This window comes from Lepidochelys olivacea (assembly GCF_965140295.1).
Source record: "Lepidochelys olivacea isolate rLepOli2 genome assembly, chromosome: 13".
Lineage (NCBI taxonomy): Eukaryota > Metazoa > Chordata > Testudines > Cheloniidae > Lepidochelys > Lepidochelys olivacea.
The window spans coordinates 11,442,231-11,468,569 of record NC_140423.1 but is presented as its reverse complement, the minus strand read 5'-3'; the positions used below and the strand labels follow the sequence as shown (position 1 = coordinate 11,468,569).

General features: G+C 39.9%; 1 protein-coding gene across 3 annotated transcripts; it reads left to right on the top strand.

Annotated features, from left to right (window-relative positions):
• Positions 1–20,839, top strand: STX16 (syntaxin 16). Of its 3 annotated transcripts, none has more exons than XM_084646449.1 (8): positions 1–201; positions 9,104–9,211; positions 10,021–10,161; positions 10,942–11,104; positions 12,750–12,841; positions 14,570–14,713; positions 15,438–15,518; positions 17,775–20,839. In XM_084646449.1, the coding sequence occupies exons 1-8, from the start codon at positions 121–123 to the stop codon at positions 17,877–17,879; spliced, it is 915 nt and encodes a 304-aa protein (XP_084502575.1). In that variant the 5' UTR covers positions 1–120; the 3' UTR covers positions 17,880–20,839. The 3 variants fall into 3 exon arrangements, with proteins under 3 accessions (XP_084502575.1, XP_084502574.1, XP_084502576.1); XM_084646448.1 differs by having other exon boundaries at positions 1–255; XM_084646450.1 differs by lacking the exon at positions 1–201 and adding an exon at positions 4,621–4,697.
• The last annotated feature ends 5,500 nt before the right edge of the window (positions 20,840–26,339 follow it).

The following is a 26,339-nucleotide window of genomic DNA, read 5'->3' as shown; positions in this document are numbered from 1 at the left end:
GCTGGGGCCCCTGGGAGTGCAGGGAGGGCTCTTGAAGGCTCGGGGCTGGGACCCCTGGGGGTGCCGAGGGGTCCCGTGACAGCTCTGCGGGGAGTCCAGGGGGGCCCTAGAAGTAGAGCCATGGCCACCCGGCGTTTAACAGACGCGTTCTTGTTGTTGCGGAACAACGCGATCCAAAACCGGCAGCTGCTGGCCGAGCAAGTGAGTAGTTACAGCTCCTCCAGCCCTCTGAATTCACGTAGCATGGCTGCTGCGGTGAGTCTCCTCCCTTCATCCTACTGTATCCCACACTTGCTGCTCTAATGCCATCTGCTTAGGACTGTCAGACAGCAAGTGTTCTTGTCTCTTCCGTCCTCTCTTCACCCCATCTCCTCTCCCCCAGTACACTCCTTTGCCTCACCTTCCCCCCTAAACTCCCCCTGCTCCCCTTTCTTCTCCTCACCCTATATTTTCCCTCCTCCCATCTCCTTTCCTCTTACTACCTCTTTCCCCCTTTCTCCCCATCTCCCACCTTCCATTTGTCCCACACTTCTAACACCACCTCTCCCTCCCACTGTCCTCTCCCCATCTAAAATGAATAGAATAGATCTGTCCTCTTATACTGATCTTGTCTATTTGCTCCATAAATAATAAACTTTATTATTTAAATATCTTCACATTATTATTAGACATTAAGTTGTTGTCCTCCTTTTTCTCCCAACCCCATCTCCCTTCCCAGGTGAAAGGAACAAAGCTATCTTTTCATTCTGATCTCTTTTTCTCACTTTGTTGTGGGCACTGTTAAAACCTATAATGCAGTTTACCACCATTGTTTTAACCTTTTCTTACTCTGAGACAAGTTGCTGGTATCTCTTTTTTTTTTTCCCCTTTTCCAAAGTAAAATGAATGACTGTGCTCTCTTCAATGTGTATCTGATATTTTAATTAAGGAAAAAAGAGGCATATGTATCATGGTGTCATAAATTTGTTAAAATGAAATGCATGAATGCCTTTTGAAATTGATGTAACATGGCATCCTAGAACTGACAGATCTTTTTGTTGTTTCTTGTTGTAGAAGTTGTTCAATCAATAGGTGCGTTCCAAATTTACCATGATTCAGTCTCCAAATTCTGAAAATACCATCACATAATTACACTTAGTGAAAGTGTAAGAAAAAGAAAGTAAGATGGCTTATAATTGTCCACACAGCCAGTGCTTGTTTGCCTCTGTTTTACCCTACCCCAAAAAATTACCATTCCCTTTAGGGATTTTGTCATCCAGAAGCAATCTAAAAGCTGAATTTTATTAGGACTTTGAATTTCCAAAGTAACTAGCTCTGTTATCTTAGCGAGTGCAAACATCTATTTTCCAGTTGTACATAGAGTGATGAAAAAAGCAAGGAAACAATTTAAGCAAAAGCAATAATCAAATAACATTTTTCTAGTTTTAAAACCATTTGCGGCCACTCAGCTTTTTATATCTTCAAGTCAGTCTGAATCCAGGTGCACTTTTAGTTCATAGTTTGATTCTTCCTTGTTTTAAAGAACATGTACATATGCATACAGGGTCCAATACTGACTCACACAGGCAAAGCCCCTGTTGAATCCTTTAGGAAGGATCGCAAAATTGGACTCATTGTATGAAGTCTGTGTTATAGCTACCATTCCTGCAAGAAGATGTAATTAGAGTAGGCCACCATGCAGGCACAGATGTGCTCATTAGCACATCTGCAGGTGAGATCAGGGCCATAAGTGATTTGACATGTTTAGTTATGTATCGGTCATTCAATTTTTCTTTCCCTAGTAGGAATAAGCATTGCTATTTTTCCATTCTGAAATTTAATCACTTGTTTTAATAAAGCCACATTCCACTGCTATATATACAGCTAAGTATGCAAAAAATCCAGCACACAAGACTCTGTACATTTTTTCAGCTAAACATTATTTCAGCTACTTGAAAATACTTCATAGTATAATAGCAAATGTAGAAGCTAATTGGACTCTGCAGGCACAGGAGTCCACCCTTGTTCATCAGTTTGCCAGATTGGGGCTTGGAGTGTATTCTTTCCATTGGTAATTTATACATACAGCAAGTTATTTTATTTATATTTTATATAGATATATTGCTGTAGTTCCAGTTTGGATGTTTTAAATATGAAAGGAGAAGCCCTTCCATTTTCCTCCTTAATATCTTACTGTTTGTTTTCTCTTTCTTCTTTAACGGTTTTTATAGCTTTTGTTGTTTGTATTCTGTTGCAAAGTGGTTATAATACATAGTGCAGATACCACCAAGCATAATCCTCAAGTGCAAGAGGACAAACTCTATACCTGTGGCTGTTTGTAAATTTTGGTCTGGTCAGACTATGACGGAAAACTTCAGATTCCAGTGTTGCTTTGAAATCACTTACGAAATAATTATCGAAAGAGAGAGAGAAGATTTTGTAAATGCACATAACCAGTGCCAATTTGAATTGAGTTTTAAAAATTGGATTTCAGTAAGTAACGAAGCACCCCATTTGACCGCCCAGCCAAGTAGTTTTCTGGTTGGTAACTGAAACTACATTAGTATAGAATTGTCTCTGTCTATTTCCACTTAAGGTCAATCTTCTCATTTATTTAGAAAAGCCTCCAGTAAACATATAGGTCCTCCTTTCTTTCTTTGTTGCTTTTCATTAGTGCATTTTCTGTAAAGAGAAACGGTACTTAATGTTATAAATTCCATTTCAACCTGGGAGCTACCATTGACTAATCTTTGTTCATGGTTAGCTTTTTTCCACCTATCTTTGTACAAGCTACTTCTGAAATTACATTTATAGAACAGTAAAGGTCACACCTAGTAATATATTTTAAATGTACTTTATTCTGGCACTCTATTTGGCTTTTCTAAAATTGTATTTGTGCAGATTGTAATTAGAGGTTGTTAAATCACCAGGATTTTTTTAGACATTCTAAAATTTTAATATTTACCTAGAAATGTTACTGATCATGAAAACAGGCATAGAAGCAACTGACCAATCAAATTCAGTATCCATTGAAAGGGTAATGGGTTAGTAATACTTAGCACTTGTTTACAGCTTTACATTTTCAAAGCCTTTACTAGCATTGATGGAATAAAAAGCTGTTTTGTCAAGTGCTCACGTAAACGCAATCAGCATTGGCAGAGATTGAAAAGCTTCATGTCTCTTTGGCCATGTCTACACTACCCGCCGGATCGGCGGGTAGTGATCGATCTGTCAGGGATCAATCTATCACGTCTAGTGTAGATCGATTCCCCCCAACCCCCACCCCCGGTGTAGACCAGACCTTTGTTGCCCTGTGTGAAATGAATTAATAGTTGGACCTAGTTCCTAGTGGACAGGTGTCTGTTCCATAATTGCTACTTAGTTAAATCCAAGTTAGTCTCAGCAAGAAAGCCAAAAACTGTATAGACCGAGCTATCTGTCATATATTTGTCTGGGGTGCCTATAACTACACCTATCAGTATAACATCTATGCAAATTGCCTTTTCCTCCCCTAACATAGTGCCTCCAGAGCAGGGATGAAGCCCGCTGGCAGGTTGACAGAGCCTGATTGTCACTACCTTGCCTTATCTTGTTTTTGGATAAACAGGTTCCAGGGTTGTTGGTCTACCACCCTTCATGAGTACTAGACATTGCTGTAAAAAGTTCACTGTTTTTATCCTGCATTAGAATAGTTCAGCCTTCTGATACTGACAGTCATTGAATCAATGCAACTGAAATTTTAAATACTCGGGCAAAGTTTAAGTCCTTAGCATTCTTAAATTACTTTTTATTTCTAACGCTGAGTATGTAAATATAAGAAGTATTTAAGTGTAACATGAGACACCTTTTTACCTCTAAGCATTTTGTCCTTGCTTTAAAAGTAATATTTGCTTTATTAATTTTTCAATGATCCTTCTGGTCCCCTTTTCATACACTATACAAAGATAACGCAGTGGTTTCACTGGTAAAGTTGCAAATATATTGTAGTTGCTAGTCTTTTATATGGTTTTCAACTATAAGGACAATAACATTATTTGATAACTAGAGTATACTAAACTAAATCTTTCATCTTTTGGTGTTTTGGTGTGGCTTTTTCTTTGCTCTTCCCTATGTCCTCTTAAGGTGACTGGGATGCTTATCAATAAATGTGTGTCTTGAGTCAATTTTTCAAGCTTTGCCTAATAAAAATATCAAACCAAAATGCATACAGGTCCTCCAATCTCTTTCTTGAATTGAATGTGTCAAAATTTATCCTGGATTTTGAATAGCATGAGCACGTGATCCTTGCTACATTCAATTCATATTAAACATGTTTTACATAGCAATTCTTCTATCTGATAGTTGGTATTTGAAATCATATATTGTATTTAAATCAATTTATTGACTTTCTTGATTTTTTTAAACAAAAATTGTGTTCCTGTTTACCAGAAAACTACTGAAATAACTTTTAAAGAAAAATGTGCTTTTATGCACCAGACTAAATGCTTATGTAGATACATTGAGAATGCTGTATTTTATTAGTCGTTATTGTTTTAAGAGCCTCTTTGGTTTTTTCTTGGTAAACTGTCAATTTTAAAAAAATAAAGTTTCAGTATTTTCTCAACTGACTGTACCCTATTTCTGTCCTGTGTCTCTCTCTCTTTCTCTCTTTTACCTTTTGCTGTCCCTAAATGGATGGGGCTGATGGAATCAACCAATCATATCAGGAGCTGGATGAGGTATTGTTTTTTTATATTTTGTTCCACCATGGTGCATCCAATATAGATGATGATTAGTTAGAACACTCATTTCTTTTTACTGTTAATTTTTTAGATTTAACAGTGTGAGATCACTGATGGTTTTTTCACAATACAGGGATGAGGCAGTGTTTTCATTAGCGTGAAGGAGAGCTTTCATGAGACATTTTGATGTTCAGGGTAGTCACATTACAGTATTACTATATACTTACATAAAACTGTCCAGATTTGCTGTTACACTGTTACACACTACATATAAAAACTTTATACAGTGAAACCATTAAATGTTGTTCCTGCTTTTGTAAACTACAGCAGGCATAGGGCTTATTACTGTGAGTAGTCCCTTAGGTTTCAATGGACTAAGCAGTGTGCCGAGTAATGTTTGCAGCAATAGGGTCTTTGGGAGTATCCTTATTATCAACAGATCTTCAGAGCTTAAACTTTTAAATTAGAAAAGCATTATACACTAGAAACAATTAATTTGCACAGTTTTTGATTGTCTGCACAGCTACAAAATATACATGTTGCCATCTGCTCACACAAAGTAGTATTGGTGGGATTTCTCTAATGTGACATCTCCGGTTTACCTGACATTTTGAAAAATCTTGCCTTTGCAATCACGTATAATCCATTTGTATAGGCACAGCAACCTACTTCAAAATGCAACCCACACAAAATGAACTGAAGAAAATGTACTTCAGTTAGCTTTTTCTTAATGTAAAGTAAATTATCAGATACCATTCGTGCTTCTTTATTTAATTATAAAATAAATCCATTCTGTTATTTGTTCAATGTCCTATAAAGAAGCGGAGTGTTTCTGTTTGTAGCTGGAGCAGAGCGTTGCAGCAGTACTTTAGTGGGAATGAGAGGAGGCTGAGTGAATTAAGTTAGAAAGCATGGCCTAATAGCTAGATCACAGGACTGGGAGTCAAGAGACCTAGGTCTCATTTCGAGCTCTTCTATAAATTTTCTGTGGACAAGTCATTTAACCTCTCAGTGCCCCTGTTTACCCATCAGTTATATTAGGCTACTACAAGGGATTTGTGAGTTAAAGTTTTCCTTCTAATGTACTCAGAATGAAAGTGCTATAGAAGTATTAAGTGGTTTATGCTATTTATTGTACTATCAGCCTTACCTCAGAGTTTTCTTGTTTATACAGAGCTGTAATGAGCCTTACTGCTGTAACTACGTCCTGTGATCATTTCCCTTTTTAATTACAAGTTATTTCAATTGCATATAAAAAATACTGAGGTTATAGTAGCTAACTTAGCAAAAAGAACGGATCCAGGTAAACTACCGTATATACTCGATCATAAGCCGGTTCGTTTAGAAGCTGACCCCCCCCCCCCAGATGGATAAGGAAAAATGGTAAAAATTGTATGACCCTTTCATAAGCCGACCCTAAATTTCAGGGGTTGGCAAACTTCGGCTCCTGGCCCATCAGGGTAAGCCTCTGGCGGGTCGGGACGTTTTGTTTACCTGGAGTGTTGGAGGCACGGAGCCCTTCAGCTCCCAGTGGCTGCGGTTTGCCATTCCCAGGCAATGGGAGCTGCGGGAAGTGGTGCCACTTCCCACAGCTCCCATTGCCTGGGAACGGCAAACCATGGCCACAGAGAACTGAGGGGCTCCATGCCTGCAGACACTCCAGGTAAACAAAATGACAATGTATTAGATATTCAATTCAGTGATTTTCATAGAGTTTTAAATCATCAAATTTTGGTGTAGACCCGTTTATAAGCGAACCCCCACTCTTTGATGCATCACTTTTTTACCAAAAATATTCGGCTTATGAACGAGTATATACAGTACCTTGTTCTATGTGTCTAAATCAGTTTAAGATTCTTCTGTTGTTACTAGCTTTTGGGCAGTAAAAAGGAGTGTCAGGAAGGGCACTAAGAGATTGCTAGGGTAAGGAAATAAATGTTCCATCTTCCTTCCACCCACTCCACACCTTAAGGACACAATTCTGCTTCAGGATAAACAAGTGTATTTCATCATTAATGATGTCAAATCCTATAACAGCATATAATGCATCAGCATATCTGACATCAAAACTGGGCCTTTAGTCTTTGCCAGACTGAGCAAAGATGTTATGCTCTTTTTAGCTTCTTTGTTGTATATTAAGGCTTTATTAGATGCCTCTTGAGGGTAAAGTGAAATTTTTGTGACCTACACCTAACAGTAAGATTTGGAAAATAAGGCTCCTGCACACTTACTGTAAGCATTTGCAACTCTGCAGATAATCTTTATTATTAATTCTCTCTCTCTTTCCCTTAAAACCTTTCAACTTTTCAAATCTGGTTGCAGTCATGGTATGTTTTAATGAAATCCACACTCTGTTTTCAAGTATACTATCTAATTCTCCTCAGTGTACTACACCCTCATTTTAAAACGTTTACAACACTAATATAAATAAATTAATATACTTCAGCTCCCAATAACATTGAACTCTATATCATGACACCTATTAAAACATCTTCTTCTATCATTCAAATTATTTGACTCCTATGAATTGTGATGTATACAGGTTGTTTTTCCTCTTTGTATTTGTGCTGTTCTAGAGAACATGCTCTGATGTTAGTGGGCCACTTTTTCAAGGCTTACTTTCACTATGAGAGTTAATGTAATTACCGGTACATACAAAATGGTTTTGAGGTTGTTTTCTTCTAACAGCATTTCTGTTGGCAGCTTCGTCTATGTGGTTATTTATTTCCTTGCCAGGGTTGCTACTATTATTACTTATTTTATAATTACTCCCAGAGGCCTTAATTAGGATCAAGACCCGGTTGTGCTAGGCACTGTACAAATACAAGTATACATACAATCTAAGCCCCTGATGTCACAGTGAGCTCCATGCAGGCAGACCCTTGTTGCTGTCAGTGGGGCCCTGCACAGATCTCTGCAGGATTGGAGCCTAAGTAGACAAGATGCAACAAGTGAGTGCAACATGCAGAAGGGAGTAGAGAAGGGAGGATAGGGATAACATGCATTTATGTTGGCTTATTATTGCACAGATATAGATCATTTATACTAGTTTTGTTATTGTAAACATGCCTCCTAAAATCATAGCCCCTCAGGTTTTATTAAAATTCTCTTACCCCAAATAAGGTGACTCTGGGCACACTGCCTGGTTGTATACTATTTTATTTATTTTTGCTTTCTCCCCTGCGTCTTCCAGACTGCTTCTCTACCTACCATTATTAGTATTTTTTAATATAAACTATCCCCCCCATACCCTGAGATGAGGGGGTCCTCTCCCCATCTGAGGCTGGGGGGCCATCAAAGCTTCAAAGGTTCCTCCCCTCAGAAGATTTGTGTTCAAGTATGGAGTAGATGTCTTGATGTCACTGGTTTCCAAGGCTCAGAAGGTGGCAATAAGAGTCATCTGGGCTCCCGGAGTGGGTAGCCTGCCCACAGGTGTTGCTTCTCCTCCCTTGAGAACACATAGTGGGGGAACATACTTGGGTTCTTAGGCTGTGGAAGTAAGAGTGGGTTTCTTCCCTCCCTCTGCCACCTCCAGCACTGCTCTGAACCAGGGGGAAGTCACATCTGGGCTCTGCCCTACTCTCCACCTCCTGGGAATCTGTAGGGCTTCTTGGAAAAGTATTTCTATACCCTGTGCCCTCCGTTTGCTGCCCCAACTTGCTGGTGGTCATGATTTGGATCCTCCAATTTTTCTTCATATCAATTCTAGAAGACCCTACACGTGATCATTTATTAAATATATTGATCTAGGTACTTATCTAGCCTGTGTCCACCTAGTATCTGAGATTCCGAATGAATCAGATACAGTATTTATCTGAAAGAACTCCCTGGAGACTGAGAATATGGAAAACTTTCTTTTCTTAGCTTCACAGGGAGCTAATAAACCTATCTTTCGTTATTTGGAAATTTCATACTATTGTTTGAGACTACAAAACAATATATATTTTTTTAAGAAATTAATTTCATTTCAAAGATCTAAAGTGTGAAACTTTTGTCTGGCCCTGATCTGCAGAGAAATGTGGCTAATACAAGGATCCAGTGGCAACAAGCTCTCACATAGAGTGAGGCCACTTCCCTTACTCCAGCTCAGGGGCTTCCTGAGTCCCAACTTTGAAGCAGAAAGGAAACTGTGGCTGCCCGCTAGTTGCAGAGTGGATTCTATCTCCCGAGTCCTGGTAGGACACAAGGACATTGCTAATTAATGTGTGAGAAACAAGCCAGGATATGAGGAGCATCCATCACAAATGAGTAAACTGTACATGGAGTGCATTAACTACTCTGTTTAGCTGGCTTTTTTTAAGGGAGGTTGCAGTTACAGTGATTACAAATACCTGAATTGGATGAATATAATCTGAATAGACATAGTTTTCTGTCTTTAAATTTGTTGCTTTTCCCTTTTGTAGCTTGCTGATGATCGCATGGCACTAGTATCAGGGATCAGTTTAGATCCCGAAGCAGCAGTTTGTGTAACAAAGCGGCTACCCCCCAAATGGGTTGATGGAGTGGGAGAAGTAAGTTACTTACATGTTATTGTTGGGTGTAGTTTCTTGTTCAAGGATTTTAATGGGAAAATAGCTGTGACAACACTAATGCAATAAGGTTTATTGTAATAGTAATTTACAAAGGAGTTAATTGAAGTGAGGTCTTTTTGTAAATTCTAATGCAAGAAATACAGTGTAAAAAGTGAGGCTGAACCTACTAGTACAGATTTCAAAAAGGCCTCTGAAAATGTGCTCACAAAATTTACAGTCACGTCCTTTTCTGTATACAAAAACCATCATATGTGCACAGAAATGGGTATTCAGCCTTTACAAGCACAATACGCTGCTTGCAGACATCTGGCTTATGACTTTACAGTTGTATTGGTAGAAGCCAATTTGAAATTATGCCCTTTAATTTATACCATTATGCTTGGTTTGTATTACAACACCATGTGATATGTGTGAAGATGCAATCTGGATTTTTCATGTTCCCTTCTAAATTTACATTTTTGATTTTACTATTCGTTTTTAATATAATTTGAGTGATTCTTTGACTGTATTATGGTCCAGTCCAGTGGAGTTATATCTTTGAAAGCACCATAGTCCCATCCAGTGTGTACTGGTAGAGTGTTTATGCTAAGTTAAAATGTCAAAAGAGCAACAAGGTCACAAACCACACACTCAGAGGCCAACTTTGTACATTTTGGCTTAAAATATTTGGCCTGTTTTTCTACAGTACACGCTTCTGTTAATTATGTCTTTACATAAATTAAGTCTATCAGATATTTGTCGGAACCTTTTCCTCTGTGGCATTACTGTCCTTTCTCCATTTCTTTTAGATTCAGGATGATATCAGCAGGATTAAACAGAAGATGAAAGAATTAGCCAGTCTTCATGACAAATATTTAAACAGACCTACTTTGGATGATAGCAGCGAAGAAGAACATGCAATAGAAATTACTACCCAAGAGATCACACAGGTGCAGATAAAATATTTTCAGAGAAGATGTTAATTCAGTTCCGAAGCCGCAGTTTTACTTAGCTCTATCCTGGTGTGGCACTGACTTGTTTGAAATAAAGTTCACATTTGATAATCAGTGCGCTCTTGTGGTTAGAACAGGTGATTGAGCCAGAACGTTGGGGTTCTGTGCCTAGTTCTTCCAATATGTCACTGAGATCCTGGGGCGGGGGGTGGCCTGTGATATACCGGAGGTCAGACTGGATGATCAGGTGGTCTCTTCTGGCCCTATACTCTATGACTGACTCTATGATGACAAGTCACTTACTTGCTCTGTGCCTCAGTTTACCCATCTGTAATATAGATGTTAACCCCCTTGCCATAGGATTATGAGGCTCAAGTAATTCATGTTTGTAAAGGAGTTATAAAATAGTATTACTAAATATGCAACCTCCATTCTGAACAGAAGTAATTACTTTCGAATGGAGTAAATATTGTTCTTGTGCAGAACAACCTGCATGCTCTCTATCATAATTTGCTTAATCACAAATCCTTTAATCAGTTACAAAATCTAGTTTACAGAAAACTTTCATTTACATTTAGCTGCAAAGTTGTTTGGATTTTAGTCTTCATCTGAGTGCTGTGTTTTTATATCCATTTAAATGACAGCCTGGACATCAGTGTACTTTTCTTTTCTTTAAAAATCCTTATGTTAAAGTATTACAGTCATTCATACAATATTTGAGCCATGTGATAATTAAAATGTCTTATTATTCTTGACTAATGGGAATTATTTTTTCAGCTATTTCACAGATGCCAGAGAGCAGTCCAGGCCTTGCAGAGCAGGTCACGTAATTGTACAGAACAAGAAGAACGTGTTCTCAGAAACATAGTGTCTTCCTTAGCACAGTCCCTTCAGGACCTATCCACCAACTTTAGGCATGCACAGTCTGACTATCTCAAACGTAAGCATCTGCAAAGACATACAGTACTAAGTGCCTTCTGTCTGCAAAGTATTGAACAAATACTCACCTTCGCCCTATTCCATTTGTGCTGTGAAGGTGGTATCCCCATTTTCTGGGTTGGGGAAACAGAAGCACAGAGAGGTTCAGTGACTTGTCCAAGATTCTAATTCTAAGATTCTTGTCCAATTCTAGTAGTAGAATTCAGGAGTTCCTGGCTCTAAGTCCTGTGCTCAAAACCACTTAACTGTGCCTCTTTTGTTCTTATTTATCCAATAAGTTAATATGCTTAGCTTGGTCTTGATACAAGTACATATATGAGGCGTAAATATATGAGTGAAGTCTTATGTACAGACTAACTTAGTCTGCTATCAAAGTTTCGACTACCTAATTCTTTCTCAAGTTATGTTTTGTGAAACACTTTTGTGGTGTGCGCATTGCCTGCAAGTCATCTGCAGAACTTCTGTTACATTGGTGAAGCAGTTGTTAGTCTTCAATCAGTGATGCCTGCTGCTAGTTGAATCCAAATTCAGGACCTTTAGGACTTCCAAAGGTGTGTTTTGTCAAACTAAAGTCAAAAAGTAAAAGGATGCTACAAGACTGCTTCATCTCTCTCTTTGGTTTAAATTCAGTTGTGTTTCTTTGGCGTAAATAAAATTGATTACATTTGTGGCTGACACCAAAATTAAAGAGAGTATCAAAAATACAAGAATTAAAAACCAAACTGCAAAGTGACCTACAGAGATTAGAGCAGTGGGAGCTGTAGGCAACAAGTGGAGATTGATTGCTAATAAATTTTAATGTCCAACAGCCATAGAGGAGAGAAAACACAGATGCAAAATGCTATGTGCAATATATCATATATACAATGTGCAGTATCCAAAGTTCTGTAACTAGGCAAATGCACCAACTTATTTTTATCTTCTCCACTTAATATTGGCCTAATATCTCTTCATCCTGTAGCCCAGCACTATAGTTGCCACAGGTAAAGTTTGGGATCAAGACTAGGAGGAGACATGCACCTGAGAGGATTTCTTCGTTAGAAAATAACTTGTGGGGTGACATACAGAAAACTGCTGCCCTGTGAGAGACATAATGCATGTATCTACCTAAGTACTTTTGGGCCCACATCACTTTAGTATCTTGTATTTACGCATCACCTCTAGTTTTGCTCAATCCTAATAATGTGTTTCTCTGCAAAAAGAAATAAAATAATTTTTTAAAGATGGGGCAACAACAAAAAAAGCTCCTTTTAAATTACTTTAAATTGGATATGCTGCATGTTAGAGCATGCTAAATTACTTGACATTCATGGAACATAATGATTAAGAGTTGCTGATCTAGCCAAAATCTTGTGTAGTCAAAGTTGGTCATGCTTTGTAAATAGCAATCGATATATGCTGATTAAAATTCAGTGCATGTCACTTAGGAAAATCTGGCTAATGGTGTGATATCACTCTGCATAAATAACTTGACCTCTTCTGCACATATCTCGTGTCCTCCTGAAGCTTCTGGAAAAATATTATTTCACCTGAAGTACATTAACATTCAGAATGTTGCATTTCAAAATGGTAATAGTGGATCTGAGTGACTTTCTGTTTTGTGTATCTAAATATTATACTCAACCACAGCTTTTCTCTTTTTACAGGCATGAAAAATCGAGAAGAAAGAGCCAAGCATTTCTTTGATACGTCAGTCCCGCTCATGGATGATGGAGAGGACAGTACTCTTTATGATCGGGTAAGTTAATAGGTTTTAAGTGAAGTTTATTGGAGAGTGAGGTTTGTTGTTTTTTACTGTGGTCTTAAATATGAGAATCATGAGAATGAATCAAAAATCAGATTGTGTCTGATGTATGCATCAAACCATATGGGAGTTCCATCTAGCCAGCTGTCTTAGTGTTTTCCTAATAAACACTGTTGTAATTGGGGGGTGGGGGGCGGTGGTTAAAGTCTTTAATTTAAAAAAAGTTTTTTTTCCTGCTTTGATATATCATTGCTAAGATGTGTTTAGTAATATGTACCATGCCATGCATTTTTGGTGAAAAGGAAGAACACAGATTGTCATCCATAATGTTAGGAAGTTGGGATTAGCTTTGATTTTTGAAGTGTGGGAGACATGAGTTCAGGAGTCAAACTCTCATTCTCCTGCTAGGGACTAGGAGCTCTGCAGAGGCAGCATTGTCACCCCTCACTCCATCTTCCCAGGGCAGATGCAGGGGTTCTGAAGAGAACTGTCATCAGTTGTCAGGATAGTAGCGTCAATTGGATGGTGGCAATGTGCAATCATTAGGAGTGAATGCCTATGGCTCTATTTCATGTTGACAAAGAAGTTGAAGTTTTCTGCACAGACCTTATGGAGCATAGATACGAAGAATGGGTCCAATTTAATGCTTCACCTCTACCTCACCTACTTGGTATATGACACAATACACATCTCCAGCATTACCACGCATGCCAGATGCGTCCCTTATAAGTTCCCACATCAGTGTTTCAGGGAACTGCGTATCACTGCTATGTCAGTGTTTCTCAGTATGCCTCTGTTTGTACTGCAAAACACTATTCCCTCCAATGCTAAAGGATTAAGCAGCAAACTCGTGGAAAAGGTGACGGACTGTATTTCAACTAGCATAATAAAAGTAACAAGGAATCCGGTGGCACCTTAAAGACTAACAGATTTATTTGAGCATAAGCTTTCGTGGGTAAAAACCTCACTTCTTCAGATCAAGAAGTGAGGTTTTTACCCACGAAAGCTTATGCTCAAATAAATCTGTTAGTCTTTAAGGTGCCACCGGACTCCTTGTTGTTTTTGTGGATACAGACTAACACGGCTACCCCCTGATACTTGACACCATGCAAGATAATAAAAGTAGTGTTCCACTTGACCTCTAAACAAGAAAGCCTGAAAATGAGCACAGTGCTTTGTAATGAATGGCCTTAGGAGATAAAAATAGTCATGTCTGTGTAATACAAAAGGATTCTGCAAACACAATCCTTGCAGTAATATACACACTTTAGCAGCAGTTGACCTTATGAGATGTTCTGTACACTGAGCATTAAGTAGATAGGCCATACCTGCTACCGTTGACATGTATGTTTTGCCACTTCCTTGGTTTTATACATGCAGACAAACTTGCTTTCAGACAGATTTTTATGCCCTGCTGACATTTAAACTGCTAGTCTATTTTGGGTGTGCAAGTTTCTTCTTTTTAAATTATGCGTAGCTGGATTTAAATCATCTCTACCAGAAATTCAGGTGACAATCCAAATAATTTTTGTGGCAGCCCTAAATCTGTTACATATTTAATGCACAGTTGCACGCTAAGATTTTTTTTCTTAACGATGTCTGTGGCTGCTATGGGAGTTCCAAAGAGGCCCTGGCATTAGGATGACAGTGCTTTATATTTATTACTATTTGCGTTCCATGTTATTACTGTTAGCTCATCATTTAAATCTTCTATTTCTACAGGGTTTTACAGATGACCAGTTAGTATTGGTGGAACAAAACACATTAATGGTGGAAGAGCGGGAAAGAGAAATCCGCCAGATTGTACAATCAATCTCTGATCTCAATGAAATATTTAGGGACCTTGGAGCAATGATAGTGGAACAGGTGTGTGGACCCATGGTATCAGCACTACAGACAGAGCTGATAGCACTGCCTGTTATTAAGGTTGCCTGACACTGCTCACTGTAAAACCCCCTTTTCAATTTCTTACAGCTTTGCTGGTTCCATGCTATTCCATGCTTCGTGTCTGCCTCAAGCTAGTTTGCATATCTCCCCCCCCCCCCAATGGTTTCCAGGCTAGGGAAGAATGTTTGCCCATGTTAAAAGAAATTCTGGCAACCTTTTCTAGTGTGTGTCTGTATCGGAAGCACCCTCTCGGTTGCTATGTAGATATACCCAAAGGGTTTGGATGCCCATTGTTTCTGTTCATTTCCATGGTGCAAGGAATTCAGGGGTGAAGAAAACCAACCAAAAGTACAACATTATTTCCCAGGACCATGAAAATGTGTTAAAGTTGCAAGAAACTCTTGGTCATTACAAGTAACTGGATCTGCATTTATACTTTAAAAACTGAAATGATCACTGTTAAAGCATGCACAATTTGAGGTGTGTAACAGTCCCATTATTTAGCCAACCAAGCTAGGAACTCGTTTAAAGACAACATTTTATTTTCTTGACCAGTTCTTTCTTTTGAAGATGTGCTTAGCCTGCATAGTTCATCAGTTATCTTCTGTGAACCCTATTTATCACCCTCTTATTAACTGTAACTGATTTGTTCTGTAGTATTTATTTAGGTTCAGGTTCATTATAACTGTTGTTTGTTGTTCAGGGTACAGTTCTGGACAGAATTGACTACAATGTTGAGCAGTCGTGTGTAAAAACTGAAGAGGGATTGAAACAATTACATAAGGTAAACAGAGGTTGTTTAAGATGCTATATACTTTGTTACAAGATACTCTTTAACATTTTTAAGAAGATCCATCAAACACCATGGCCAAATTAAAAACAAAAACAAAACTGGTGCCTCTTCTGTCACGTACAATTGCTCTGTGGCAATTGTGGATGCAACAGCAATCTATGATCTAACTCTACCAGGAAGTTTACTGGGTAATATTCACAAGTGTGATTCCTGGCATTAGGCACCCAATCCATAGCTGAGCACCTAAATACAGGTGCCCTGACTTCCAATTGCTGAGCCACATATAGCATACACAGAAAATCAGGCTAGTTACTTAGGTCCCTCATTGTGGACTTAAATCCCTCATTTTAGGTGCCCAAGTTTGCAAATGTTGTCCCTTGAGGCCTGGGTTTAATATGCAGGCATTGCTTTTTGTGGAGCTAACAGTAGGTATTTTCTTTTTTTCTATGGCATCAGCTAGGATTTTAGTCCAACTTTATGCTTCTGCTCTGGACATCTTAGCTTTGAGGTAGTTGAAAAGCTTGGACTCCAGCAAAATGATACAAAAAGGCTTTTTTTCTCTTTTTTTTTTAAAATGTAGAATTTTGTTCTGTTAGTTCAATTGACTCCTTCCATGGCTGGCAACAACATGGAATGAGAGGTTTATATTCAACCTCAGAATCTCAGTGGCCCATTGTATTTTGGAAACTTGCAAGTCTATATACTGCCAACTCAGTCTTCTCATGTCATTGCAGATTTCTGATACGCTGTCAGCAGAAAAGTGCCATTGGAGAAGAGCATAAGATATTACTACCTAGTTTCTTTTTTCTGCTTGTGTATAAAGATGAATTGGTGACCACTGAAAACAGGGCAGTGATCCCCTGGCTTTAATTATTAAATTAATGACCAGCAGTTTACACAAAATGGGCTAGAAATAAATAAATGATCAGAACTGGAAAGATAGTCGTTAGTGACCCTGCCACAGGTCCTTTGTGACATACTGATTAGAGCTTGGATCCTTAGTGCAATATACTTTTTATACTGACAGTTTTCTGTAGATGTGAGCTGTAGCTAAGCACTTGATAGAAATCTAATCAGTCACAGAAAATATATATATGCAAGTCATCATGATACTGTAAAACGGAGAGTGCCTGCTATTTTCAATATGATTGGGATCTCTTTTTTTCTTTAAGGCATATGTTGTCAGTTTTCTTTTCTGCTTTAATGTACACAGCTATTTCAAACTGTCAAGCTATTTCAAACTCTGTACGCCAGCTGATTTGCATTAATTCACTTTGGAAACGTGATGCCATTAATATTATTATCGAAACAAAAAGAAAATTTTCATTTTGATTTGTTATATCAAAAAATACATTTGGAAGGAAATTAAGCTTTTTTTGAAAATTTCATTTCCTTCAAAAACCACTTTTGTTAACATAATACCAAAAAAAAGTTTGAAGAATTTTTGACCAGCTCTATTACTTAGAGACATTTGTACATACAACTACCTGATTTGTGTCCACAATTTAGGTAATTTCCGCACCTAAACAATCTAAAATTCTGATTTTAGTTTATCATTTACACTTTCAGATGTGCCACCTCTATTTTATGTAAAGTAATATTTTACACAGCACCCTATGGGGTATACAGCTTTTCCAAGAACTAAAGATAAGCACAGCCCAACTTTGTTTAATTGACAAGAGATCAAATTCTGTGACATGAAGTTTCCCTCTTATCTGAATTAATCTAATGTGGATAAATGGGGTTTCAAGACATACTTGTCTTCAGCACATCTACACCAAGTCAAAGAAGTCTGTACAATGATGACATAAGTTATTGAGTTATAAGGCTATGTCTACATTGCAATTAAACACCCTTGGTTGGCTCATGTCCGCTAAGTCAGGTTTGTGGGGCTCAGGCTGTGGGGCTGTGAACTTGTGTAGACATTTGGACTCGGGCTGCAGCCCGTGAGCGGGAAGGTTCCCAGAGTGCAAGCTCCAGCCCAAACCCAAACATCTACACCACGGTTATGCAACCCCACAGCCCAAGCCTGACTCAGCTGACACGGGCCAGACACAGGTGTTTAATTGCAGCATAGATGTACCCAAAATGGCCGCCTTGCAGTATAATGTGAAATGTCAAGTTATAACCGTAAAAACAGTGTACGTGTCTAGTAGGTGTCTAGATACTAAAGCTGGATCATGCCAGGGTCTGCTTTTGCACAGTGCTGAAATCAACATATTAACTACCTTTCTTTTGTTTCTATAGGCTGAACAATATCAGAAGAAGAATCGGAAGATGTTTGTCATTTTAATTTTATTTGTAATAGTAATTGTACTTATTGTTGTTCTTGTTGGTGTAAAGTCACACTAGGTAACAGCTCTATGATTTTCTTATTTTTGTGTGTATGTAATTATTTTTCCTAATCTGAATGGATGGACCTGCACTCCTGAAATTGCCTTTGAATGTATAAGCCCTAGTGGTACAAAGTCTGTGCAATGTTTCAGTAGAACTCTTTTCATAATACATGCTTCGGTGATACCAGAGGTGTTTGTAGAACTTGTACAGAAAATGCCAGGTCACTTGATAATGCTACCAAATTGGTCATCCAGTTCTTTATCCAACCATATTTGGAATACTGTGCAGTATTTTTAAAAAATTATGGAAAATAAGAGTAGAAGTTTACAAGAAAGTACAATAATTAGTATTTCACTGTGTGCAAAAAAGTGTGCTGTTCTTTGTAGTCTTATGTTGCAATTTTGTAAACTATAAAGGTTTTTATGGGACTATGATTTGGAGGTTAAATGCCTTAAAAGATGCACAAAATTCTAACTGTTTGATTTCACCTACTTTTCTCCAAACTTTAAAAAAATATATTTGGATTGACTATTAAAAAAGAAACCTCTTAAAACAGAGCATAATTAAAACCCTGTGATCTTAATTTAGATTTTGCACCGTTAGTAATTATCAAGATAGACTTAAAAGTGTAAATAACAAGAGTTAATCACTGGTATAATTTAACACAGTTAATTTATAGTTAATTAAAATAGCTTCCTAAGCCTAAGTAATCATAGGGATAATTTTTCCTCATCAAAAAGATCATGCGTGATATTTATTATTGCAAATTTCTTGGTTATATATTAAGTACAGCCAGCTACATTAAAATAGTGTTAATGGTTTGAGCTAAACGTGCAATAGAAAGAAAATTCTCCATTTAGCCACCTGTATCCTTCATCTATTTCCCTCCATCAGGTGTCCCACAACAGTGGATGGTAGGCTGTCTTCACGTACAAGTAGTCCCAAACATTTACAGTGCATCTATCCATACACTCAACCTAAATAAGTATTTCAGTATGGGTTCAATATGTAGTGCAGTCATTGCCCCAGGCCAGACTTTGTAAGGGGACAAGTTTAAGGTGCAGTGTTGACCATGGTTAAAATGATGTACTGGTATGAGCATGCATCAGACCTTTGGTGCAGGATTTCTGGCTTGCTGTGATTCTGCAGTAGTACAATTTGCTGTAGGTCAGGGGAGAGAGAAGAGAAATCTTGAGCAGTGGGTATTAATGGTTTAATATGGTCCAAAGTGTTGCACAATTTTAGGGGCATTGCTTTAATATTTTTAACAAGGCTTTTCTGTATTGAATATTTGGTTTCTCTAAGAGGCTATAGCTTGTGCTAATGGCACTTTCTGTTCCGATTTGTGCTTGCAGTGATGTTGTGCCCAAAGCCACTGAAGCTCAGGTACACAATATAATGATTCTAAAATTGGACATGGGGGATTGGGATCCACTGTCCATATCCGTGCACAGACTCTTGCCAGCTTTCTTCCTGTAATGGGCCATGTATGCCATCCACCAACCCCTACTTTCCCTAGTAATGATGGCATACATGGGTCTTCCTTGGCATACTAAGACATAATATTAAGATATGGCCCTTTAAAAAGTACTTCTAGCTATCAATTTTATCAATTTTCCTTTGTTTGACAAGCTCTTCAGTCATTAAGGTGTTTAGGGTTTCTGTTTACTTGCTGGGATACTTCAGTGTCAGTTCCAAATCTCTAGGTGTTATGTATGGCAAATTAAACCGGACCAATTTACTCTGATGGAAAGAGATCCACTAATGAAGTGGATATTCTCGCCTCCCCTCTCCTGCCAACCCCTTTCTCCTCTGCCTTCCCCCATGCCACTGAAGAATTGGTGTTAGTAGCTGCAAGGCAGAGGAGACACATGGATGTCCTTCATAATGAATAATGGGTGTTTTCTCTATTAAAAATGGAGAAGATATTGCAGGCTAAAGAGAGAAATCCCTAGCATGTGCTTAAGTTGCTGCCTTTTGCAAGATGAGTGTGCCAGGGAACTTCCTTGGAACTGGATTAATTTTCACTTTTTATTAATAGTCTCCCTTGGTTGGGGGAAGCATTTGTCCTTTTTGAATCATGCAGATGATAGGAGACTAATGGGGAGGAGGTTCATTAAAGTATTGTGACTGACTTTATGAGGGCAGAACCCTACCTAATACACAGTATCTTATGAAATGGGATAGAATTCTGAGCAGATAGTTTGCCTGCATGCAGCACCATGACCCACAGGGTTACACACTACAGACATTTTCAGGATAACTGCAGACTAATGGGGTTCTTGCTGATTAAAGTGAGAGCTCATACTTGGAAAATGCTTATTTGATATGGGGAATAGGGCAAAATAAATTTACTGGGGGGCTGGATGGTTCTTTGGATCGGTGATGGAATATGTGGAGCCATTCACCTGTAGGTTACTGGTTGAAATCCGTTCCAAGTTGGTAACAACCTTTAGTTACCTCCACCTGATGGATAATTCATCACCTATGTGGAATAAGATGATAGTTTCAGGCCCATTTCACAAACTGGCACTAATTGGCACACTTTGCAAATCTTAACTGATAGGCCAATGAGACTGGACTATCCTCTGGCCTTGAAATGTGGGACAGTGTGGGAATCCATGCACTGCTTCTAGTCCCACTATTTGTTTTTTGGGTAAAGATCAGTTTGGTCTCCAGAAACTGCCAATCTAGACTTTTCACCAGCAGTAAATTCACACACACAATTTGTAAAAGGTAGAATAAAATTCTTTATTTTTGTAGCTGGTGTGCAGCTCCCCAGTGTTGGCATAGATCTTTTTGATGATTGTGACTACAACTACTGTCTCCTAAGTGGGATACTGCTATCTGACTCATTTGGTGTGTAGCAGTAAACACTGCTTTAATTTAATTTACTGTATTTGCAACTTTCACTCTAAGATGTTATTTATTTCTGCCTTGACCCGTGCTTTTGTTGTTTTATTCTAGCTGATTAATTTAGACATAATAAAACAACATTTCCAAATTAATTGGTTAATTGTTATTCATTTTTCTTACATATTTATACTAAAATAAAACAGTTAAGCACTTACTTTGTTGTTTCTTAAACAAAAATAATTTTGTGTTTGTAGTCTGTCAAATTTAATGGAAGCAGTAATGACATAGATCCTGGAAAATTAGTGCTCTTTTTAACTAATGTTAAATCTCATGTAGCATAAACACTTTACTATACGTAGCCAAAATTAGGAAAGGAAAAGCATTCATCTATAAGTATTGCTGAAATGGAAGTAATGGCCTAACCGTGCTAAAATGATAGAAAATATTTAACAAATGTGAACATTTTAAATAGAGGTGCGCATTTTATACACAGTGCAAATGACATGTTTAAGCTCAGATACTCTGTCAAGCATAATTCATGATGAGCTAGAAATTGTTGAAGCTGATGCATAGTGACACTGTGTTTATCTGAGAGAGTGGATCTTTGATAGGATTTTATTTCCTATATCATTCCAAATGTCTGAATTTCATTATAATCCATCCTAGATACTTATTCAGGGCCAAAGCATAGTCGTTTATGCAAGGCTGGAATAATCTGTCTTTAATCTCCTGGAGGTTAAAACCGGATGGCATTACCCTTCTAACCTAGGCTGTGGAGCAGCTGTACAGCCACAGCAGCCCGTGAGCTGTATCAGAAGTTGTTACACCTACACAGAGGATTTGGGCCACTGGATCAGCATAATCTCATCAACCTGTTGGCCATGCCTCTAACCTCCCTTGCATGCTGTGGAGAAAGCCAATGCCATGTATTCTATGGCAGGTGGGGTGTCCACCTCTTCCTGGTCTCCAGACACCTCCTGTCATAAATATAAAGGGAAGGGTAAACCCCTTTGAAATCCCTCCTGGCCAGGGGAAAGCTCCTCTCACCTGTAAAGGGTTAAGAAGCTAAAGGTAACCTCGCTGGCACCTGACCAAAATGACCAATGAGGAGACAAGATACTTTCAAAAGCTGGGAGGAGGGAGAGAAACAAAGGGTTTGTGTGTCTGTCTGTAGTCGTCTTGGCCGGGGACAGAACAGGAATGGAGTCTTAGAACTTTTAGTAAGTAATCTAGCTAGGTATGTGTTAGATTATGATTTCTTTAAATGGCTGAGAAAAGAATTGTGCTGAATAGAATAACTATTTCTGTCTGTGTATCTTTTTTGTAACTTAAGGTTTTGCCTAGAGGGGTTCTCTATGTTTGTGAATCTAATTACCCTGTAAGATATATACCATCCTGATTTTACAGGGGGGATTTCTTTATTTCTATTTACTTCTATTTTTTATTAAAAGTCTTCTTGTAAAACACTGAATGCTTTTTCATTGTTCTCAGATCCAAGGGTTTGGGTCTGTGGTCACCTATGCAAATTGGTGAGGCTTTTTATCCAACATTTCCCAGGAAAGGGGGAGTGCAAGTGTTGGGAGGATTGTTCATTGTTCTTAAGATCCAAGGGTCTGGGTCTGTAGTCACCTAGGCAAATTGGTGAGGCTTTTTACCAAACCTTGTCCAGGAAGTGGGGTGCAAGGTTTTGGGAAGTATTTTGGGGGGAAGGACGCGTCCAAACAGCTCTTCCCCAGTAACCAGTATTAGTTTGGTGGTGGTAGCGGCCATTCCAAGGATAACGGGGGTAATATTTGTTACCTTGGGGAAGTTTTGACCTAAGCTGGTAAAGATAAGCTTAGGAGGTTTTTCATGCAGGTCCCCACATCTGTACCCTAGAGTTCAGAGTGGGGGAGGAACCTTGACATGGTGGCACAGTGGTGGGATTAACCTGAAATCATTTTGAGATCCAGTTGAGATTTTTTGAACTAGAAATACAGATTTTAAAAAGGAATTTTTAGGAAGTCCAGAAGGCAGCTTTGAAACTGAAAGCAGCTTGGTTTCTCTCTGCTTTGTGGCCAAGCAGAGACAAAAGGGGATTATCTTGTGAATTGCAGGTTTTCTTGCCTGGAGGCAGGGTACTTAACTCCTGCAGGGAAATTCACAGTCTTCCAACCCAGAGGTTTTTTTTTTCTTTTCTTCCTAAAAGTAAATAGGGGGTGTGTGCTCTACCCATTTGCCTGGAGACAAAAGTGGCAGGGTTTTTTTTTAGGATTTTGATTTTTTTTTTTTGTTTTACAAGGAGCACAGGTTTGAAAAGAAATTTTTTTTTTTCTTTGGGCTGGGTAAGCAGTTTTCCAAGTAGTTGGAGGTTTTTTGCTTTAATTTGGGCCCAGAGCAGAGACAAGGGAATTGTCTTTTTCTGTAGGCTGACAATCACTATCAGAGAATAGGTACTCTATTCCAGCACAGCAAAAGTTTACAGCCAAGTTTTGTTTGTTTATTTCTAAACCTCGGGTGTAAAGTTAGTTAAAAACAGAGAGGTTAGAATGGCCAAATCCTCAGCTCGACTACAGCTGGAATTAGCCAAATTTCAGGCTGAGGAAAAACAAAGGGAACATGAAAGACAGATAGAACTCATGCGGCTGGAGAAGGAGGTACAGGAGGCTGCCCACAAGAGGGAAATGGAGGCAAGGAAGCATGTGGAGGAGATGGAGAGGATAAAGGCCCAGCAGAATAGACCAACAAACCCTAGCAATCCTTCTCCAGGTACCACTTCCCATCCCAGAAAGTTCCCCACCTACAAGGCAGGTGATGATACTGAGGCCTTCTTAGAAAACTTCGAAAGGGCCTGCCTTGGGTACAACATCTCTACTGACCAATACATGGTAGAGCTGAGGCCGCAGCTCAGTGGACCCTTAGCTGAGGTGGCAGCTGAAATGCCTAAAGAACACATGAACAAGTATGAACTGTTTAAATCCAAGGCGAGAGTCAGAATGGGGATAACACCCGAGCAGTCTCGTCGGAGGTTCAGAGCCCTAAGGTGGAAACCAGACATGTCATTTACCCGACATGCCTACCACATTGTAAAACATTGGGATGCCTGGATATCAGGAGCAAGTGTTGAATCTCCAGTAAATTTGCCCTTCCTAATGCAAATGGAACAATTCTTAGAGGGTGTTCCTGAGGAAATAGAAAGATACATCCTAGATGGGAAACCCAAAACTGTAATTGAGGCAGGAGAGATTGGAGCCAGATGGGTGGAGGTGGCAGAGAAGAAGAAAACTGGTCGCAGTTGGAGCGGAGACCAGAAGGGACCACCCCAGACCACACCCTATTACCGGGGGCCGCCCAAAGCCCCACCTACCTCCCAAAGAACCCTCCAGACCCCTTATCGTCCCACCACCCCGTTCTCCAGCAACCCACCTCGCCCCGGTGACCCGTCAGCTGGACGATGTTTTAAGTGTAACGAGCTGGGGCATGTAAAGGCCAACTGCCCCAAGAACCCCAACAGATTACAGTTCATTGCACCGGAATCACACCAGAGGTCCACAGGCCCAGATACCTCCCAGATACCCTTGGAGCGGAGGGAAACTGTGAGTGTGGGTGGGAAGAAGGTCACCGCGTGGAGGGACACCGGAGCACAAGTGTCAGCTATCCATGCTTCCTTAGTGGACCCCAATTTAATCAACCCAGAGATCCAAGTGACGATTCAACCCTTCAAGTCCAACTCTTTCAATTTGCCTACAGCCAAGTTGCCTGTCCAGTACAAGGGCTGGTCAGGAATGTGGACTTTTGCAGTCTATGATGATTATCCCATCCCCATGCTGTTGGGGGAAGACTTGGCCAATCATGTGAAGCAGGCCAAGAGGGTGGGAATGGTCACCCGCAACCAGGCTAAACAAGCCGTGAGGCCTAGCTCTGTTCCGGAAACTTCTATCAGGACCCAGTCAGAGGTGATGGACCTGGACCCCAGGCCAATGTCTGCAACAGCAGTAGTGGATCCAGTCCCAGAGACCCAGACGGAACCAGTCCCAGAACCGGAACCAGCCAAACAACCAACACCAGACCCCGTGTCAGCACTGAATCCAGTACTTGCAACCTCAACACCAGAGGGCCCCACCGAACCTGAACTGGCAGCAGCCGATAACCCTACACAAGAGGCTCAGCCGGAGCCTGAATCCCAACATAGTGCACCAGCGGAGAGCGGTTCACAGTCAACAGAAACAGCTCCATCCCCTATATCGCTTCCAGAGGGACCAAGCCTAGGTCCACAATCCCATGAGGAACTGATGTCTCCAGCCTCAAGGGAACAGTTCCAGACCGAACAGGAAGCAGATGAAAGCCTCCAGAGAGCTTGGACGGCGGCACGGAGCAACCCACCGCCTCTCAGCTCTTCTAATAGATCCAGGTTTGTTGTAGAAAGAGGACTTTTATACAAGGAAACTCTTTCTGGGGGACACCAGGAAGACTGGCATCCTCAGAGACAGTTGGTAGTTCCAACTAAATACCGGGCCAAGCTCTTGAGCTTAGCCCATGATCACCCTAGTGGCCATGCTGGGGTGAACAGGACCAAAGACCGTTTGGGGGGGTCATTCCACTGGGAGGGAATGGGCAAGGATGTTTCTACCTATGTCCAGTCTTGTGAGGTGTGCCAAAGAGTGGGAAAACCCCAAGACCAGGTCAAAGCTCCTCTCCAGCCACTCCCCATCATTGAAGTTCCATTTCAGCGAGTAGCTGTGGATATTCTGGGTCCTTTTCCGAAAAAGACACCCAGAGGAAAGCAGTACATACTGACTTTCATGGATTTTGCCACCCGATGGCCGGAAGCAGTAGCTCTAAGCAACACCAGGGCTAAAAGTGTGTGCCAGGCACTAGCAGACATTTTTGCCAGGGTAGGTTGGCCCTCCGACATCCTCACAGATGCAGGGACTAATTTCCTGGCAGGAACTATGAAAAACCTTTGGGAAGCTCATGGGGTAAATCACTTGGTTGCCACTCCTTACCATCATCAAACAAATGGCATGGTGGAGAAGTTTAATGGAACTTTGGGGGCCATGATACGTAAATTCGTAAATGAGCACTCCAATGATTGGGACCTAGTATTGCAGCAGTTGCTCTTTGCCTACAGAGCTGTACCACATCCCAGTTTAGGGTTTTCTCCATTTGAACTTGTATATGGCCGTGAGGTTAAGGGGCCATTGCAGTTGGTAAAGCAGCAATGGGAGGGATTTACACCTTCTCCAGGAACTAACATTCTGGACTTTGTAACCAACCTACAAAACACCCTCCGAACCTCTTTAGCCCTTGCTAGAGAAAACTTACAGGATGCTCAAAAAGAGCAAAAAGCCTGGTATGATAAACATGCCAGAGAGCGTTCCTTCAAAGTAGGAGACCAGGTCATGGTCTTAAAGGCGCTCCAGGCCCATAAAATGGAAGCATCGTGGGAAGGGCCATTCGTGGTCCAGGAGCGCCTGGGAGCTGTTAATTATCTCATAGCATTCCCCACCTCCAACCGAAAGCCTAAGGTGTATCATATTAATTCTCTAAAGCCCTTTTATTCCAGAGAATTAAAGGTTTGTCAGTTTACAGCCCAGGGAGGAGACGACGCTGAGTGGCCTGAAGGTGTCTACTACGAAG

Coding starts and splice junctions, on each gene's coding strand:
- STX16 (XM_084646448.1), top strand. CDS start 121: ATGGCCACCCGGCGTTTAACAGACGCGTTCTTGTTGTTGCGGAACAAC. Junction 9,212..10,020: donor GGGTTGATGGAGTGGGAGAA/GTAAGTTACTTA, acceptor CATTTCTTTTAG/ATTCAGGATGATATCAGCAG. Junction 12,842..14,569: donor ACAGTACTCTTTATGATCGG/GTAAGTTAATAG, acceptor CTATTTCTACAG/GGTTTTACAGATGACCAGTT.